Source organism: Gossypium arboreum, chromosome 10 (genome assembly GCF_025698485.1).
Source record: "Gossypium arboreum isolate Shixiya-1 chromosome 10, ASM2569848v2, whole genome shotgun sequence".
In the NCBI taxonomy this organism is placed as follows: domain Eukaryota; kingdom Viridiplantae; phylum Streptophyta; class Magnoliopsida; order Malvales; family Malvaceae; genus Gossypium; species Gossypium arboreum.
The window spans coordinates 127,664,408-127,684,507 of record NC_069079.1 but is presented as its reverse complement, the minus strand read 5'-3'; the positions used below and the strand labels follow the sequence as shown (position 1 = coordinate 127,684,507).

Here is a 20,100-nt window from a genome sequence, read left to right as displayed (position 1 = left end):
CGCCTCGAATAATTAAATGGCTCTTGATTCGCATCTATATCTTCACCACATTTAAAGCATAAGCAACTAGATCAACCTCGGCATACTTCTTTGGAGGTTTAATTTCTCTTCTTGTCCTATTTTTGGCGATAGAGTATTGCGGTGAAGAAGCAACTCTATTCTCAATTTTGTCTTGGCTTGAGGAGTTGATTACGTATTAATCTGATGCTCCACCGCTTTTGGTTTTCTTTATTGGAAGAGTCTTTAAGAGATAAGTTAGGTAGCATAGCGGTTTCATCAAAAACAACATCTCTGCTAATCACAACTTTTCTATTTTCAGGACACCATAACTTATAGCCTTTTACACCACTTTATAACCAAGAAAACGCATTTAATAGATCTCGGTTCCAATTTTCCATTATCAACATGAGCATACGCAGACACCCAAAAATCTTTAAATCGAATAATTAGCGGGATTACCGACCATACCTCTTGTGGAGTCTTTTCTCAATGGCAACGGATGGAGATCGGTTGATTAAAAACATGCGATGAGAGGTCATACGCCCAAAATGACTTGTAAGTTGGCATTTGACAACATACATCGAACCTTCTCCATGATCGTTCGTTCATTCGTTCGCAACGCCGCTTTCTTTGTGGAGTATGACGAATCGTCAAGTGTCTCATGATCCCTTCGACTTGCACAATCTATTAAACTCATCGAATGTAACTCTAAGCCATTGTGCATGCGGAGGTATTTTATCTGTTTTCCGTCTGTTTTTCAATCATAATTTTCCAAGACTTAAATGTGGAAAACACATCGCTTTTCGCTTCGGAAGAACGCCCAAACTTTTACGGAAAAATCATCAATAAAGGTTAGCATATAATTAGCTCCACCTCTCGAAGGCACTCGGACGGCCCCACGATCGAATGGATATACTCCAACGTTTCCTTCGTGTTATGGATTCCTCTAGTGAATCGAACTCTCTTTGCTTCCCAAAACACAATGCTCACGAAATTCGGTTTGCAAATTCCTTGCCCATTAAGAAGTCCTCTTTGCTTAATTCGCCATGCCATTCTCACTCATATGCCCTAGGCGCATATGCCAAAGTTTAGTAATATCATCATCGACAAGGAAGAGGAAGCGGCAATTGCATCACCAAGAATGAGAGAACCTCAGAAAACATATAACTTGGCAATCTTTCTTTGCCCTTTCATCACAACAAGGGACCCTTTGAAATCTTTAAAACCCCACTTTCATTGTGTATCTGCATTCTTTTGAATCAAGAGTACTCAACGAAATTAAATTTCTTTTCAATTCGGAACATGCCGCACGTCACTAAGTGTTCGACAACTCCATCAAACATCTTAACTTTAATTGTTCCAACACCGCGATTTTACATGAAGCATTATTTCCCATCAAAACAACACCTTCTTGACATCTTTGTTTCATAAGTTGTAAACCAATCCCGATTGGGACTCATGTGGAAGGTGCAACTGAATCAAGTATCCACTCTTCGCTTACTTTAGAATCATTGATGAAGCAACTAGAAGTTCACCATCGCTGTAGTCTTCTACAACATCACTTCACCGGAATTTTTCATTTGTTTTCCTTTTAATTCGCAGCCTCCCTTTTAATCTTATTTTGTAGCTTATAGCACTCAGATTTAATGTGCCCTTTCTTCTTGCGAAGTTGCAAGTTTTACCTCTGCTTGAAGATTTCAATCTACCCTTAGATTTACCATGAGGATTCCGTTCTCGTGTTCTACCACGATCATCATCAACATTCCGGTCTTGTCTCCCACGAACAATGAGACCCTCTCCCGAGAGTTGGGTTTAACCACAAGATGCTTCATCTTATCATACAAGGTTAAAGAATCATAAACCTCATCAACCTGTGAGAGACTCGCGGCTATATAAAATCGTGTCTCTAAAGGTTGAATAAGACGGGCAACGAACAAAGTAGAATCAACCCTAGATCTTCCTTATCATCTTGAACCTCCATGGCCTCCAAGTTTGAGAGAATTTCTTTAAACACTGTTAAGTGTTCGTGTCTGACGCACCTTCCTCCAAACGATGAGCATAAAGACGCCGCTTCATATGTAACTTGCTTGTTAGAGTTTTCGACATACATATTTGTTCTAGCCTCTTCCATAATGCGTGCGAGTTTTCTCTTTCATCACATCCTGCAAAATTTCGTTGGACAAATGCGAGATGTAATTGTGTTAATGCCTTCGATCCTTACGCTTCTTCTCTTCATCTGTTAATGTCGAAGGCATCTTATCTATCCTAGCAGGGCATCTTTTAGATCCATCGTGCAAGAGCGCTTGCATCTTAATTTGCCACAACGCAAATCGGTGTTGCGATCCAACAGTGAATTTCATACTTCAAAGACGCCATTACCGTGATCGAGATGAATAACCGGAAGCTCGATACCAATTTGTGAAAAATAAAATAGAATAAAATAAATAAAAATAAAGAACACATAAATTTTACGTGAAAACCCTTTCGGAAAAAAACCACACAAGAGGAGAAGAAAATTCACTATGTCGAAAAATTTTTACTCAAATACAAGAGGAATAGACTATGTCTATTTATAGGCTTGCAAAGCCATATTCTAGTAGGATTGAAACACCTTATCCTAATCAATATAAAATAGATGGAGTTTAATAAGGTTTAAAAACCTTATTCTAAAATAAAATAAAAGAAGTCTAGTTCTATATGGATTTTACTTTTATTTTATTTTCCATCGTATTTTATTTAAATAAGAATTTGGGTCACTTAATTCTAACAGATACGATTGTCATGACATTAGGTTATCGAGATGTGATTACATGTAAGACCATGTCTAGGACATTGGCATTGTATTGAGATTACATGTAAGACTATGTCTGGTACATTAGCATCGTTAATCAATTTCATGTAAGACCTTGTCTGGGACAGTGGCATAGATATGTGATAACATGTAAGACCATATCTGGGATATGGCATCGTACAAGCATATGTGATTTTCAAGTATCCTTAACGATTCCGAACAGTTCAATGGTCAAAGTCTTAGTTGAGAAAGAATATGTGAATGAGCTAAGTGACTCAGGTACGTACGAGATTCATACGAGAGTCGAGAAGTGAAGTAAATGATGAATTTGATTAAGATATTGAATGTGTGTACAATGAGAAAGGTTTGTGAATTCATGTGTGATTAGTTATGTTTAGCATAATTGAATTGATATGCAAAGATGCATATGATAGATTTATTTGTATATGGCTTACTAAGCTTTTAAAGCTTACTTTGTTTGTTATTTCCATGTTTTATAGATTATCGAAGCTAGCTCAGACATCGGGGATCATCGGGAATCTTCATCACACTATCGACTAATTGTTGGTATTTTTGGAGCTTTGTATATATGGTATATGACATGTATAGGCTAGTGTGATTTTGGTATGTTTTGAGTTATGATATTAGCCATGAGATTTGGCTTGCAAATGATGATGTAAATGGCCATTTAAGTTGGCTTAAATTATGTGTTTAATAAGTGATACATGTGATGGATATAAGTTACCATGTGAATTGGCATGTTTTGGCTGCCTATATATGTGTTGACATGGTACCAAATTGGTTACTTTGTGTGCATGAGAAAAGGGTGGCAAATTGGCTTTACAAATGGCCTATTTTTGTCCACATTGGTAGAAACACGGGTGTATAAGTCAGTATAACCTACAGTTTTGACACGGCCTAGGCACACAAGCTTTGTGTATGACACACGGGCTGGCACATGGGTGCGTGGTTGGCCTTGTGACCCAAGTCAGTAACCCCCTTAGATTTCACACGGCCTAGCACAAGGGCGTGTCCTCGGCCATGGGGTGCAAGTTAGTATGCATGCCCTGTTTTCACACGGCCTATGACACAAGCATGTCTAGTAGTGTTGTGAGGCACACAGGCTATTCACAAGGGTGTGTGACCCTTAAATGTTTGAAAATTTTCTAAGTTTCCCAAAGTTTGCAAATGTTATCTGTTTAGTCCCGAACCACTTCTAAGCATGTTGTAAGGTCTTGTAGGACCTTACATGGGACAATGTGTTTGATATGAACGGATTTTGATTATGATTGCATATATGTATGTGAATGAGGTGCGTTATCCAGTAATGCCTCGTAACCCTATTCCGGTGTTGGATATGAGTTAGGGGTGTTACAAAAATGCCCCTTAATGTGTCTTTTTTGTTAGTGCTTTGGTTGGACATCGACTATCCTTAATGTCAATTTTGTCCCATCACGACAGTGATATCGCGATACCCAGGCCTGAATATTGCAATACCAAGGAAGGTCTTGAAAATGGGGAGTTCCCTTGAAGGGTTGGATATCGCGATACCCAGTGTGGATATCGTGATACCCAACCTTGGATATCGCAATACCCCCTCATTGGTGATGTTTTCACTCCAAATCAAGCCACCATCAAGTTCCTACAACACTCAATCGATTGTTAAGGTCCAAATGGTGCATTTGGCCAATTTGAGTCTCAAAATAAGTACAAAACACATTAAACACATATTAAAGAGAAAATCAACAAACTACGCTAAACTACGGAAAATATACTAATTAGCTAGAAAACAAGCTCCTTAAGAATAACGGGAAAGCCTGATTTGACATATCAAATTATGGCAAACCAAACTCCCCCACACTTAACTCTTTGCTTATTCTCAACGAACACACAAAACATGCAAAAAGAGATGACTTTTTGACTAAATTGGACAAAAAGGCAACATGGTAGTAACATTTTGAACTTGAACCCAAACTATCTCACATGCAACCTAAGAATGATATTTAGTTAACACAAGTATTCTTAAAGCACACAAAAAATCAGTTCAATAAATTAAAATGCTAACAAATATAGAGGCAATTCAAATGATGATATGTACAATTATGTTATCCATCAAAATAGACTATGTGGATACATTAAGGATACATAAAACAAATTAAAGGTGTTCATCCAAAGCAATACAAGCAAGTCAAGAGAAATTTATAGTGGAATATTAGAGTCCCAAAGGTCTTCTAGGCTTGTAACATGAAGAGGCTTAGGATGGCTCGAAATTCAAATAAAAGGTCACTCTAAACGGTTTCAAGCACTAGAAATAGTGAAGCACATGACATTGTCCCCCATTTACCCCTAAATTGTTCATAATGCTTGCCTCCTTATTTCTCCTTCTCTCATCTTCTTTATCTCTCCGAGAATTAGAAGATACTATATGATATTAATACGTAAAGTAAACTACAAGTACCAACAAATTATAAGTAAACTACAAGCACCAACAAATTATGAAATGAAAATTTGATTTGTCAATTGAGCTTTTTTTTTTCTAATTGCAGCACACTTTCACTTAAATGTTTTTATTCTCACCTTACTTGTACTTACACGATTGGTTTTTCAAATTGAGCTTAAGTTAATTACTTGCAAATCTTAACGAATTAGGACAAATAAAACTCATATTTCAAACTAAAAGTTGCTATTAAAATTTTATCCTTTTCTTTCCAATTCATCAAATGATATATAGAGTTACATTGCACGATAAGGATCTATTTTTTCGTAAAACATTATTTTAGACAGAATTTTTTTGAACAATTTGAACAAATATTAATATTTTCATGACAAAATTTATTTATTTTCCTTCTAAAATTTATTTTAAAATAATAAAATTTACAAAACTCTTCAATCAATAATTGGTACTAGTATGGTTTTCAGTGACGGTGCATTGGGTTGATTATTTGATTTTATCAAATTATAGAATAAAAATTTAAAGGTTAAAATATGCTTTAAGTCCCCACACTTCGTATATTTGAAATTTAGTCCTTTACTTTTCGAATTTAAAAATTAGGTTCAGTTGTTACCAATATTGAAATTCTTCAATTAAATTCTTGGGTGTGATATTTTGAAATTAAAAAAAATTCACTTGGTAGTCATGTAAAAATAAAAATAACATTGAAAATATTAATTAAGTATTTTTTCTCAAAATGCACATTCAAACTTGTGATGGTAAACTAATTTTTTCTATTGAAATAGTGCTTTTTTTAAAAAAAATTAGCATCAGCATTTTGATTGAAATAGTTAACAAGATTAATTATTTACACTAACAAATGACATTATGAAAGTAGAGGGACCAAGTTATGTCAAAAAATAAAGTATATAGATTAAATCTCAAGTTTCAACATTCTCTAGGGGCCAAATTTAAAATTTAACCATTATCTTATAATGTTAATAAAAAGTAATGAAAACCTAAAAGAAATAGGAAGCCATGTGCCAAACACTCTTAGGACATTCAAATTATATGAAACTACGTAATAATTTTAATTGAAAAGTTAACTATATTAATTATTGGGACTAATTAATAACATAATAACAATATATTGACCAAATTATATTAAGAATTAAACTATAAAGATTAAATCTCAATTTTAGGTATAATAAAAGGACCAAAACTAAAATGTAACAATTCTTAAAAATGTAAAAAATCACGTGTCATAAAAGGTTCGAAGTATGGTTTTTAGCCCACTCATTGCGTTGTGTTGATTATTTGATTGTATCAAATCATAAAGTAAAAGTTTGAATGTTAAAATATTATCTAAATCCCTATACACTTTGTACATTTAGAATTTAGCTCCCATACTTTTATTTTCATGAATTTAAAAATTTAGGTCCAGCTGTTACCACCATATTGATATTCTTCTATTAAATTCTTTGGTGTAACATTTTGAAATTAAACAAAAATTCACTTGATAGTTATGTAAAAATAAAAATAACATTGAAAATAGAGGTGTGTATGAGTCGGGCCAGGTCCGCCCGAAATGTGTAAGGGTTTGAGCAAAAATATAGGCCCGAAAAATGGGCTTGGGCCAAAAAAAGGCTCGTTTAAAAAACAGGTCGGGCCTCAGGTAAGGCATTTTTGGCCTAGACCGGGCCCAACCCGGCCCGGATTCACTAAATGAAAAGAAATCTATTTTTGTAATATTATTTTCTCCCTCTTTTGCTACTATTTTGTTGTTATTGTTTGGATATTATATAAAACTTATTTATTGTTAATGTTTTTATTATTTTAAAGACATTTACTAATTTTGTTATTATTTTAGAGGTATTTTCTTGTTAAATTGCATCTATTTTAGTGTTATTTAAGTATACATATTTTTTAAAATTTATTTTCAATTTGTTGTGAAATATTTTTTTGATGTTTTTAGTATTTTTGATGGTTTATATATATTTTAAAATTATATAAAAAATTAATATAAAAATTAATATGGGCGGGCCAAGTCGGGCTCGGGTTTTAACATTTTTATTTGGGCCGAGTTTGGGCAAAATTTTAGGCCTATTTTTTGGGTTGGGCCAGGCCTGGGCCTAGCAAACGGGCCTAAATTTTTAGTTCGACCCGGCCCATGCACACCTCTAATTGAAAATACTAATTAGGATTTTTATTAAAAACACTTATTCAAACTTGAGATGATAAATTTTGATTTTGATCGAAATAGTTAACAATATTGACTATTTAGACTAAACTAACGGCACTACAAAAGTAGAGGGCCAAATTATGTAAAAAAAAGGATATAGATTAAATCTCAAGTTTCAACATAATTTAGGGACCTAATATAAAATTTGACCATTGTCTTATAATGTTAAGAAAAAGCTATACAAACCTAAAAGAAAAGCCACATATCAATTACTCTTACGGCATTCAAATTATATATAACCACATAATATTTTAATTGAAAAGTTAACTATATTAACTATTGAGACTAACTAATAATAACATTATAAAAATACACGGACAAGATGATGTTAGAAATTAAAGAATAAAATTAAATCTTAATTTTAGGTATAATAGAACGACCAAAAACTATAATGTAAAAATAATAATAATAATCATGCGTGTCGACAGAGGAAGGTCTTTTGGACTTTCTTATATATGATTACTAGTATGGATCCTGTCACACTTCGTGTTGGGTTAATTATTAATTATTTTGAGATTAACTTATAGAGCAAATACCATAATAAAATATACTTTAAATCTCTATACTTTTTATATATTTGAAATTTAGTCTTCGTACTTTTATTTTTAGGAAATGAATCGCTTTATTTTTCGAATTTAAAAATTTAGATCCAATTAACACCATTAAATGCCTATGCTAAATGCATTGGTGTGACATTTTGAAATTAAAAGAAAAAAACTCAATTAGAGCTATGTAATAAAAGATAGCATTATAATGAACTTTAATTTTACAAGTAATTTTGATAGTGGTAGGAGTTACATCAACATTTTAATCAAAATAAAGTATTTGAACTAATCAATGATATTGTAAATTTTGAGGCACCAATTTATATAAAAAAGTTGATGTGTAAAAATTAAATTTTAGATTTGAGTGTAGTATAGAGACCAAATTGGAAATTTGACCATCGGTGTATAATCTTAAATTAGAGTATAATATAAGGACTAAACTTGGAATTTGACCATTTTCTTATATAATAAAAAAGTGGCCCACGTGGCAACCAAAGGACCATCCTTCAAAGATATGTGCATTCGCCATAACCTGCATCAGAAAATAAAGACGCAATTAAATAAAGAAAAAAATGTCTGATTTTTATTTTGTGTGGAATTTAATTTAATTCCTGTAATTTCAAATTAAAAAAAAAATCTTAATTTAACCAATTCATCCTTGGGTTTTCTCAACTTTAAACCCATAATTTAATGGCATGTTTCGTTTGGGTGTCATAATCTCACTTCAAGATTTTATCTCTCAACTCTAAATAAAAGTTAGAAAGTCTCTAAATACTACAACAGATAAAATCATGACTATTAAATAATTTTACGTCTGAGTAGACTAAAATGATAATTAAATAAATAATTTAAAAAGTAAAAATATTTTAAATTTTATAAAATTAATTTAATCGCTTGTTTTTTTGTTCCGATTTTATCTCTTTATCGATTTCAAACAGTTTGTTCAGAAATTAGTTCAATCCCTACTAGTCGGTATCCGACTGGTAGGATGAATTCGTAGCCTCACCCCCCAAATAATAATATTTGAACTTACTTGGATTGGTATCGATGAGTCGACCAGTGCCTTCAAAATCACAAGCATTTTTAGTTTCACCTCTCGTTCTATAGTAAGTATTCATGGCAAAATCTGCACGAGACCTCAGGCTGGCCGGATCATCGCAAACCGCTCCCGGTTCAACCGGACTGCAATCGATGCCTTGCTTGCATGCCCAATCCAAGTTTTTTTTCAATTGAGCATCACTAGCTTCGGGTTTCGACACACAAAACTTCCTACCATCGCTTTGGCTTAATTTCGAATCACCCTTGGAAATTATAGGGGGCTTAGAATCGTTTTCAACGGCGGCGGTGGAGGAGAAGAGGTGGAAGACAACCGTGCAGAGGAGGAGGAAAGAAGCACTGCTCGATGATTTCATGATTCCAATTTGTTTTAATGATTTTGATCTTTTTTTTTTTTTGGGGGGTTATAATTTGTGTGTATATATAGAGAAGATGAATCAACCATTGAATGTAGTTCATGATCAACATTTTGACATATGGGGGACTTTGAGAATTATTAGTTTAGTCCATTAAGGATTTTGACATGTCAAAAGATTCCAAAATTAGATTTTCAAATTATTAACCAAGTTTCTTTCTTCTAACTCCTATTATTTAGAGAAAAATTGTCCATAGAATTTTTATCTGCATACATTATATAGTGTGTTCGTAATTTTTATAAGAATTAGAGATCGTGATCTAAGTTAAATATATATTATTTGACTACTTGATTTTATTTTTGTTTTGTTACGTAAAAATAAATAAATATATATAATAGCTTTATTTTTGAAAATTACTATTGTTATTTATTGTAAAATATAAAGGAATTGTTGAATCTTATAGTCAATAATTGCTTAAGAAAAATATAGTGCTTGATGATCGAGGTGGTGATAGAAGTGGACATTTAAAATGATATTACAATAAACAATAGAAAAATAGAAAACAAAAGAATTGTTTATGCAAATCGGTTTTACTATATTTGCAGAGCCTAATTCAATGAGGAAATCTACTATTTTTAACCCCAATACAAGTGATTTAAATCCTATCACACTCCGGTATAATAATCTCACTTTTGTATCTAAATATCTTGATCACTTATCTTTAAGTTCTTTCCTTGAGTACTTAGGTAACTTGTGTTTCTCTCTCAAGGCACTCTCAAATACAAGTTACTCAATGGAGAGTTAAGTGCTCTAAAAACTACTTAGTTGTAACTTACACAAGCCTCAAATATATAAGAGATTAAGGCTTATTATGATAAAAATCAATTACAATCAACATCTCACCAATATAACCTAATAAAAAGGCTTTACAAATATCCTCATAAAGTCTAGAATATATAAATAAAAATTTAAGATAAGTCTTCAAATTAATCACGTTAATCTACACAACATAAGGGGTCTGATTTGCTTGATTCAAATTAATTCACTCTTCAAATGTTTGTTACTCCACAATATAAATTTTCAAATATGAGATAACGCATGTTCACAAAATCATCCAAGTTGTTGCCTAATTGATTTGTTGAAAAGATTGTCAACTCCAAAAATGACAAGCTATATTAGTCATCGAAGTGCTAGCCGTAAGCCACTTCCATAGTTCCATTGGCATTTCAACAGCCACTTAAAAAGAACTTTCCTCAACAATAAACATCTATCGAGGTTGAACAAAATTTTTATATTTAGAGCACAAATTTATCTTCACAAATCAATCTTGATTTGTACAAATATCATCAAATTAATTATCTTTAATATAAGGATACAAAAAATCATAAAATTAATCCATAAATTATCTTTGAAAAATAACATTATTTGATTCAATCTCTAGTCTATAAATAAACATGAGATTAATCGCACAAAATCTTCAAATAGAAACAAACAAATCATCAAAATATTTTGATAAAATATGAGAACAAATAAGTCAAAGTTATATAGTTGATATAGTGATAACACATAAGACAATCACTTCAAAAACTTAATTAATACCAAAGATGGATGGGAGGTTTGGGCTACAAAGATTGAGGGGCCTAAAAAATAAGAACAAAGTTATGGAGGGTGTCGGAGTTTGTGCTTTGTGATGTTGTTTAATGATTAAATAAATGACGTGAAGCATGGTGAAAAAAATACTTGGACAGACTCGTAGAATGATGATGAATCTCTCCTAAGGTCATGTCATTCGGTGCATAGTAATTGGTTGAATCTAGTAACCTTTGGCTCGATATATAGGACACGATCTCTCGCTCTTTTGTCAGTCTTATACTTTGATCTCTGACATGTACATTGTACTATTGTCAGGTTCATAACTACCAGGTCCAACTAAACATTTGTGAGACTTATATTTTTGGATATGCTAATTTTTTGGGAAATGGGACTTAGTCTTTTGGGTTGGCATAACAAATTTTAATTTAATATTAAATATCATGCATGATGACTGTATCTCTAATTTTAATTTTAGTTTAATTTTCAAATATTGTAATCAACATGTTGTATATAATTTTTTTACTACATATTAGACTTGTTTATGGGTTGAATTATCCGTTTAGGCTTGAAAATTTATCTAAAAATGAGTTGTTTATAGGTTGGGTCATCTAATCGAACAAAAATATCGTTCTCAAAAATGGACTTGGACAAAATTTAAAACTTGCTTTCTGATTGGCTGGGCGTTAGGTAGGAATTTTTTAGCCCGAGGTTGGTCCGGATATATATTATGTGATAAAAGTTCATTATATTAATTATATATGTTAAATAATAATTATATATATTTTATATTAAATCACTAACCGAATAACAATTGAACTCATTATTCAAATTCAAAAATATCTACTTAGCAATATAAAATTTTAAAATAATATTTAATATAATTAAACATTTATTATATTTATGTTAACATTTTTTAATATAAAACTTACTTTAATATATTTTTAATGTCTTAGAAAATATTTATTTTAGTCTTTTTAGTGCATTTAGTGTATTATATTTTTTATATTTGTTTTATATAAAAAATTAATTTTATAAAAAATCAAATATGGATGGATTAGGTCAGGTCCAGATTTACCTTTCTTAATTTGGATTGAGCTTGGGCAGAAAATTATGTCCATTTTTAGGCAAGGCCCGAGCTTGAAAAATTGGTCTAGATGCTTTGCATGGGCGCGACCCAACCTATAAACAAGTCTATTACATATACAAACAATTATATTTACTCAAAGGAATTTTAAATTTATTAGTTTTTCTTAATATATAGAATTAAATAAAAAAATATGTATATAATTATACCAAATCAAAATTTCATATTTATAATTACATTAATTATTTTTGAACAATCTCATTATAAGTTCTGATCATATCTGCTCTTTTTGACACAATGCTTAGAAGTACCCATAGCCCCTCCCCAATTCATAAATAAGAGGATAATGCACTTCAATGCACTCGAACCGATTGTATTAAAAGTCTAATACATTTTAATAGGTTTATGTATTTTTCAAAAACTTTATTAATGCAAAAAATTACAAAACATCATTAACATTTTTCGATGTTTGTCTCATAAAAAAAGCGTCATTAGCAATCCAAAAAAAAAATTTAGAGTAAATTACACCAACCGTCACTTAACTTTGATACAATTGACAAAACAGTCACTCTTATTTCAATTCAGTCATTCAACTTTCGAAAAATAATAAATTAGTACTACTAACCGGTTTCCGTTACAGACGTAATGGGAAGATGATCTATCATCCCACTGTGTAAATGACCCCAATTTAAAACCTAGCTGGGTTAGGCAGTAAAAGAAAAAAAAAAGTAGAGAAGAAGAAGAAAAAGAAAAAGAGAAAATTTTAGAGTGGTTCAACAACAACATGAGGTTGTGGATCGCAGTGACGATAGTGGGCCAAGCTTCACAAAGAATATTTTCGATGACGAGAACAATCGAGAGCTTTTCTTCACTGTATCTGGCCAAATGCACCATCTCATCTCATCTCAAGTCATCTCTATTTCTTCTTCTTCTTTTCTTCATTCAAATTGATCTGTTTTAAATACAACAAGAACAACATTCAAAGGAACAAACAAAATACCACAATGAAACATTTCCTATAATTGAAAACAATATTCGACATCAAAGCTAATTCTCACCACCAAGCCTTAAATATGTCACCACAATTAATACCTGCTACCACCAAGGTTGAAGCCATTTCATTACCTTTCTGATCTACCATTGAGAATATTACACTACCCACTTGTTCTGATTGTATAGTATTCATACTAGATGCTTTGGACATAGAATTTTTCATGGTTTAGGGATAAAACAATGCGGTTGTTGTTGTGGCAATCAACTTCAAAGCGATGGTCACCGCAGTTGAGAGGTTGGGTTGGTAATCGAAAAGGGTAGCTCATTGTGACATTTCCACAAACAGTTGGGTTGCAATATTTGTTTCCAGTTTTGGCAATACAAGATTGGAAGCAGTGGTTTGGCGACACAACAACAGCAACCACAAGGGCATAGATTAGAAGTTGTGGTTTGGGTTTTGGCATGACAAATTTTGGACGGGGAGAGATTGGATGGTAGAGAAGGAGAGAAAAGAGATTGATGGTAGATTGAAGCAAAACACCATATGTGAAAACAAATATTGTTGGGATGGAGAAGAAGAAGTATAAACATATAGGGTCATTTATGAAAAAAGTAAAAATATTGGGCCATTATTAAAAAACAAAAAAGGAATGACGAAAAAAAATAGTCACCCAACTTTGTCTCGTCCAATGTGGCAAATTAAATAGCCACATCACCTATCCCGCTAGGCCTGTAACAGAAAATATTAATGGGTGACTGATTTGTTATTTTTCAAAAGTTAAGTGACTAAATTGAAATAAAAGTGATTGTTTTATCAATTGCATCAAAATTAAGTGACTGTTAGTTTAATTTATCCAATAACTTATTCAAATCAATGATATAGATTATTTGCACTAAATCAAATATGCAACTAAATCATTTTCAAGCTATATCGGTAAACTCTATAATAATTATACATAAAACTAATATTTTCTTTTTAAATAGAACTAAAGTCGTCATAAAGAGATCATAAAGTCTTAACTAAGAGTGATTGTGAGGTTTGATCTCGAGAATTCAATTCCCAGTGGAGGAATACATGGTTACATTGTAATGGGTTGGGTCCCTTTACAAAGTTAAAAATCTTAATACATAAAAACAAATTGAAAAGAAATGAGTTATATTGATATAAGGATTGTCTAACTACACTTGCTAAACGTCGAAGATTGAGAATAGGTTCATATAAACAACTTTATTTGTTTACGTCCTCTTGGTGATGGATTGTACTGGTGAATATCTTTTCGAGCTAGTAAGTTGAGCTTACACTTTTTGCAAAATCTTTGATTCCGAGTTATTATTTGATAGTTAAGTTAGTATAAAAAATTTGTAATGGAGAAAATTTAATTATATTTATTTTTTAAAAAAAAACAATAGCCAAATAGTAAGGGTTAATAAGAAAGAAAACTATCTAATTTTGGAATACTTCGAAAGGTGATGCATTAATGGATGAAGCTGTTAATTCTCAAAGTTCCCCATTTGTCAAAATATTCATCATAAACTACATTTTCCCAGTGTCCTTATATACATTATGCATAAATTATAACCCCAAAACAAAATCAAGGGTCAAATAAAATTGCAACGATGAAGTCATTGACCAGCCTTCAACTCTTCCTTCTCCTCTTAACCACCGTCTTCAACCTCTTCTCTTCCACCGCCGCCATCGGCGTTAACTATGGCATGGTTTCAGATAACCTCCCTTCACCGACCGAAGTTGCCAACTTCATCAAAACGAAAACTATTTTCGATAGCGTCAAAATCTTCGACACCAACCCTGACGTACTTCGAGCCTTCGCCAACACCGGCATCACGATGACGGTCACCATTCCGAACGGCGAAATCCCTAATTTGGCCAACGAAGGGGCAGCTTCAGCATGGGTGAACGCCAATATTCAACCTTTCCATCCACAAACTAAGATAAAATATATATCTATTGGCAATGAAATTGTGCTTATTGGTAATCCGGCTCATATTAATGGTCTTGTGCCAGCAATGAGAACTCTTACCGAAGCATTGCGTAAAGCTGGGCCTCAGTTCCAAGATATTAAGGTTTGGTACATGCTTTATATTATATTGTTCAGACAACACTATAAATGATTTTTTAATTATATTTAATGCACAAACAGTTAAATTAAATTTACGAATTAAATATGATATATCATAAAAAATTAAATTAAATTTGCATAACTTATTTTATAATGATATATGATGATTTGATTCATTAATAGTATATAAAATACTAACACTTAATTATAACATTGGTTCATAGTTCATACAAGAAGGGCGAAGCTAAATTCGTTGGTAAGGGAATGTAACTGAAACATAATATGTGATTAAGCATGCTTAAACTCACTTCTGTTTTATTATTGCAAAAGTAAACGTAATTAATTAAATTAAAATTCCATCAATATGTTTTTAATATATATGAATAAATATTAAGTTTATACATAAACTTTGGTCTAATATATAATTTGATACAATTATACATATGAAATTTGAATTGGGATTCACATGTATACATGAAACTTTGATTTGAATTTAATTATACGTATTTAAATAAATGAATATATATACATTTATTTTCATATCAGATTAATATAATTATTTACATATGCAATATATCAATATAAAATTTCATACATAAAGTCTTACATAATCAAAATTTATGTATGACATTACACATTTAATAAAAATTTAAGTATAGTTTTCATATTTATCCATGATTTATAATGTTTTTATTCATTCATAGGTTACATCAGCTCATGCCCTTAACATGTTCCAAGGTCTGACAGTCCCAAGTTTAGCCAGGTTCAGGGTCGACCTTGCCGAAACCTTCTTCAAACCAGTGCTCCAATTCCATCAACAAAACAAATCCCCATTCATGATCAACCCATACCCATACTTCGAACTCAACGTCATGTCCAACAACATCGATTTCGCCGTTTTCAGGAAAACCCCCGGCGTTTTCGACCCCGCCAGCAAAAAAACATACAGCAACGCCTTGGATTCTCTTTTAGACAAAACCTACACTGCCATGTCGGCACTCGGTTTCGGAGACGTGGATATCGTCATCGGTGAGACCGGTTGGCCTTCATTGGGTGATCCAGGGAACAAAGCTGCTGACATGGATAATGCAGCTTCATACAATGGGCATTTGATTAGGAAAATAGTTTCGGGTGTTGGGACGCCATTGATGCCTAACAAGAAGTTCGAGACTTATATTTTTGCGTTGTTTAATGAGAATCAGAAACCGGGTCCGCTTACTGAGAAGAATTGGGGATTGTTTCAACCGGATTTTTCGCCGGTGTATACGTCTGGTGCTTTGCGTGATGGTCCTCAACCTAATCTTAGTAATCCTGGATTTGATGTCGAAGTCAAGGTATGATTATACTTAAAAACCATAAAAATGTTAAATTGTGATTTTAGTCCTTCTATTATGCTTAGAGATTTTTTAATTATGGCATTGGATAGTACGAGTTTAGATATTTGCAAATTTCTTAGTTGGTTTCGGTGGACTCAGATTTAAATATCTTAATTATTACTTAAAATTGATTCAACGTGAATATAAATATTAATCCTCATATATCTATTACTCGAATTCATTTTACTTTTGTGTATAATGAATTTGGATTCGATTATATTTTTAAATTTTTAAATAATAAAATCAAATATTAGTATCCATTATTCACTTTTAACATTTTAAATTTTTTGGACTTACTAAATTTGGATTTGCATATCGAATTGAAATTTTAAATTTTAATATATTGATATTCAGATAATGATAATAAGATTTAATATGGATAAATAATCGAATTTAGATTTTAAACTACATTTTTTATTTCAAAGATAGTTTTACAGTTCAGTATGGTTAAAAGACTAAACAGAATTTGACGTTTATGATTTGAATAGCTTCATTAATTGTTCTTAATTTTCCTCTTTTGATAAAGCCTGGCCAGCCACTACCAAAGCCGGTTCAACCAATGGCAGCACCACCAGCGGACAATGCTAAGAAATTTTGTGTGCCCAAACCCGAAGCTACCGATGCTCAATTGCAGAATAACCTGGATTATGCATGCAGCCATGGGATCGATTGCCGTCCGATTCAAGCGGGTGGGGTTTGTGTTGAACCGGCCACCGTGAGGTCTCGTGCAGCATTTGCCATGAATTCTTACTTTAAGTCAAAGTTGGGTGTTGATAGCGCCTGTGATTTTAGCGGCACCGGTCAAGTCACCAACGTTGATCCAAGTAAGCATAAAATAATATTAGTTTCTTTTATTTCATTTATTTTTGAGGTCGTAGGAATTATATTCTTCCCAAATGAAAGGTTAAAAATTGGGAATAAGGGAGTCAAGCTAATCTCACATATTGATAACCTCGAGTTTGCATAATATTCAATTTGAATAATCGAATATTTATTTTTAAGCTTGATCCTAGGTTGAGATATAATCGAGCTACTTAAGCTCGATTTTACTTATACATAATATAATTTAGCAACATAAAAATATTTAAAATGAAAAGTTTGTTAAGGCTTGCAAGCCGTTTGATCCAAGTATTATTAAGCTAAAATTCTGTTCAATTGATAACTTGAGCTCGAGTTTAGCTTAATAATTATCAAATCAAGATGAAGTGTTTTTTTTTTTTTAATTGAACTTGAATATCTTACAAGCATTAGTATCTCATTCACACTCCTAGTTGGATTATTAAAATTTTAGTATCGATGGATCTAATTAAGAAACATATATTTGAAATCATTTGAATTGAATTTAGTCTAATTTTATACTCAATTTATGTAGTCTTTAGACTTTTAAAATTTAATCTCTCTACTTTTAAATATTTCAGAATTATAGTTCCTCTATTTGTCTGATTTAAAATTTGAAGCCCTATAGATAATACTATTATTGATTTTTTGTTAAATTTGAATATGCTATCAATTGAAATTTTTTGAGAGGGAGGTCGATTCCTTCCGAAAACATCTTCAAATTATTGTCCGTCTAAAGTCAATTGACCCTCACCAAGGCAATATGGTCCCCAACTCGAGTCGTTGTTTTGTCTCCTGATTATGTTGATAGCCCAAGCCTTAAGCAAGGTTCATAGATCAAGAGCTCTTCGTGAAATCGAACCATGTATGACACTAACCACTTACCAAGGAAATGGTGATCCTACCAATGGCAAATGACCACCATTTCCTTGGTAGGTGCCTGATCCAAATTGGTGCTCATGTTTTGTGAACTTCACTTACAAATCAGACTCTCGATAAAATTAAAAGACAAAATCTTAGGTTGACTTGGGGATAATTTCAACTTGTGGAGGAGTCTATAAGCTCTAAATGGATGACAGTTAAAAGGTTTTTCCGAAAACCGTCAACCTTCACTCAATAAACTTTAATTTTTTAAATAGGAGTTTTGAATATTAGAATGTCACATATTCAATTGTAACGAAAGTACATTATTAGTCTTATCCATTACACTTTCTTTTTAAAATTATTAAAGTAAATGAGTTAAATTCATGAAATTAAAAGAATGAGATTAAATTTCAAAGTTTTAGTACGGAGATGTTAAGAATAACTAAATAAAAATTTTATTCTAATTTTATTTTTTAACTGTGAAATTATTTTTGATGCAGGTTATGGCAATTGCCGCTATGTCTGAAGAATTTGAAATAAAAACATCAATTATTGAGTGACAAAATTTTAGTTTAAAATAGCTTTTACGAAAAAAATAGATCCTTATCATGCAATGTAAGATTGTATATTCTTTGATGAAATGCCAACATCTTTGTGTACATCTCTTTTAGGTGTTTATTTTGAATAAAAGAAACTTTATGGAGTTAAATTTAATTAGATTTGATATTACTTTTATTTTGTTTCATTCAATAGAGCTTATTTTATTAGGTTTTTACATTGTAAAATTAAACTTAATATTCACTAAACTATTAATTAATTTACATAATAATATAACATTAAATCAAATTACATGTAAAAGATTATAATTTCATTTTAAATTTATATTTAGCATAAATGAAGAGTTTAATTAATAACCAAAATATTTAATTAAAATTAATATCCGAAATAAGGATAACTCAAATTTTAATATTTCTCGCTGGTTAATTAATTAGATAAGAGGAGAAAATAATTATAAATTTATTGAGTGTTAATTTCTCTATCCCTCTCATAAAGGGTCCTCCTAATATTTATAAAGCACGGTTTATTGATGTGACGTACTAGGGGTAACTAGGCGCTGAGTGGCAACACGTTATCCCCTAAGGGTGAAGTGTGTCTGTAGGTGCCCGTAGGAGGATGTTGGCGAGTAAGACAATGGCGAGCATGCGTGCCCTAGACAGAGAACAGGCGAACTGGATGATAATGAGAGGTTGGATCTCAAGACAAACATTCGTTCAGGTTAGGGCACGCCCAATGGATGGTGTGCTCTATATTTTATACAAACAAAATTCAATTAGATATGGATAAAATTGCCTTGTTGGTGCCTCAGATGATAGTGGCGCCTATGGTAGCCTTCATTTCTACATTTTGAACATCATTTTGGTTGGTGTATTTTCTGAACAAGGTGTCGTGTATTTTCATCATCGGTTTGCAGTACCTAAACCCTTTGATACACGGCTCGAAAGTCGAAAAATGACAGCGGAATATGCTCTTCCCTGAACATCATGATTCTCATAATATGAAGGAAGCATTTCCATGACAACGGCAACACCAAGGACGATATCTTGGGTAGCATTTATACAGGTAGGTAGCTCATTATATGATCTATCTCATTCTCCATAGATTCATGCAATAGCATTTTGCTTTGCCATCCATGCTTTCTTATAAGAAATAATATAGTCAAAGTTTTTGCGAACCTTGGTGATCAAAACTGCAATGGTACCACTGGATTTGCTTTAACCAAGCTAATAATAAAGTAATAAATGATACTACCATCTAGTTTTTTATTATCTCACGACATACTTGCAACTTGACACA

The 20,100-nt window shown here is 32.0% G+C and overlaps 2 protein-coding genes across 2 annotated transcripts; one reads left to right on the top strand and one right to left on the bottom strand.

Annotated features, from left to right (window-relative positions):
* Nucleotides 1-8,186: 8,186 nt before the first annotated feature.
* LOC108462296 (major pollen allergen Ole e 10-like) lies at nucleotides 8,187-9,454 on the bottom strand. Its single transcript, XM_017762264.2, has 2 exons — nucleotides 9,043-9,454; nucleotides 8,187-8,541 (listed from the first exon to the last, which is right to left on the bottom strand). Exons 1-2 carry the CDS (start codon nucleotides 9,419-9,421, stop codon nucleotides 8,516-8,518), a joined length of 405 nt encoding a protein of 134 aa, XP_017617753.1. The 5' UTR covers nucleotides 9,422-9,454; the 3' UTR covers nucleotides 8,187-8,515.
* Nucleotides 9,455-14,645: 5,191 nt separating this feature from the next.
* LOC108462297 (glucan endo-1,3-beta-glucosidase-like) lies at nucleotides 14,646-18,819 on the top strand. The gene is made up of 4 exons (XM_053020359.1): nucleotides 14,646-15,173; nucleotides 15,874-16,474; nucleotides 17,112-17,369; nucleotides 18,747-18,819. The coding sequence occupies exons 1-4, from the start codon at nucleotides 14,709-14,711 to the stop codon at nucleotides 18,770-18,772; spliced, it is 1,350 nt and encodes a 449-aa protein (XP_052876319.1). The 5' UTR covers nucleotides 14,646-14,708; the 3' UTR covers nucleotides 18,773-18,819.
* The last annotated feature ends 1,281 nt before the right edge of the window (nucleotides 18,820-20,100 follow it).

Coding starts and splice junctions, on each gene's coding strand:
- LOC108462296 (XM_017762264.2), bottom strand. CDS start 9,421: ATGAAATCATCGAGCAGTGCTTCTTTCCTCCTCCTCTGCACGGTTGTC. Junction 8,542..9,042: donor ACTCATCGATACCAATCCAA/GTAAGTTCAAAT, acceptor TTTCTGATGCAG/GTTATGGCGAATGCACATAT.
- LOC108462297 (XM_053020359.1), top strand. CDS start 14,709: ATGAAGTCATTGACCAGCCTTCAACTCTTCCTTCTCCTCTTAACCACC. Junction 16,475..17,111: donor TGGTCCTCAACCTAATCTTA/GTAATCCTGGAT, acceptor AACCAATGGCAG/CACCACCAGCGGACAATGCT. Junction 17,370..18,746: donor AGTCACCAACGTTGATCCAA/GTAAGCATAAAA, acceptor TTTTTGATGCAG/GTTATGGCAATTGCCGCTAT.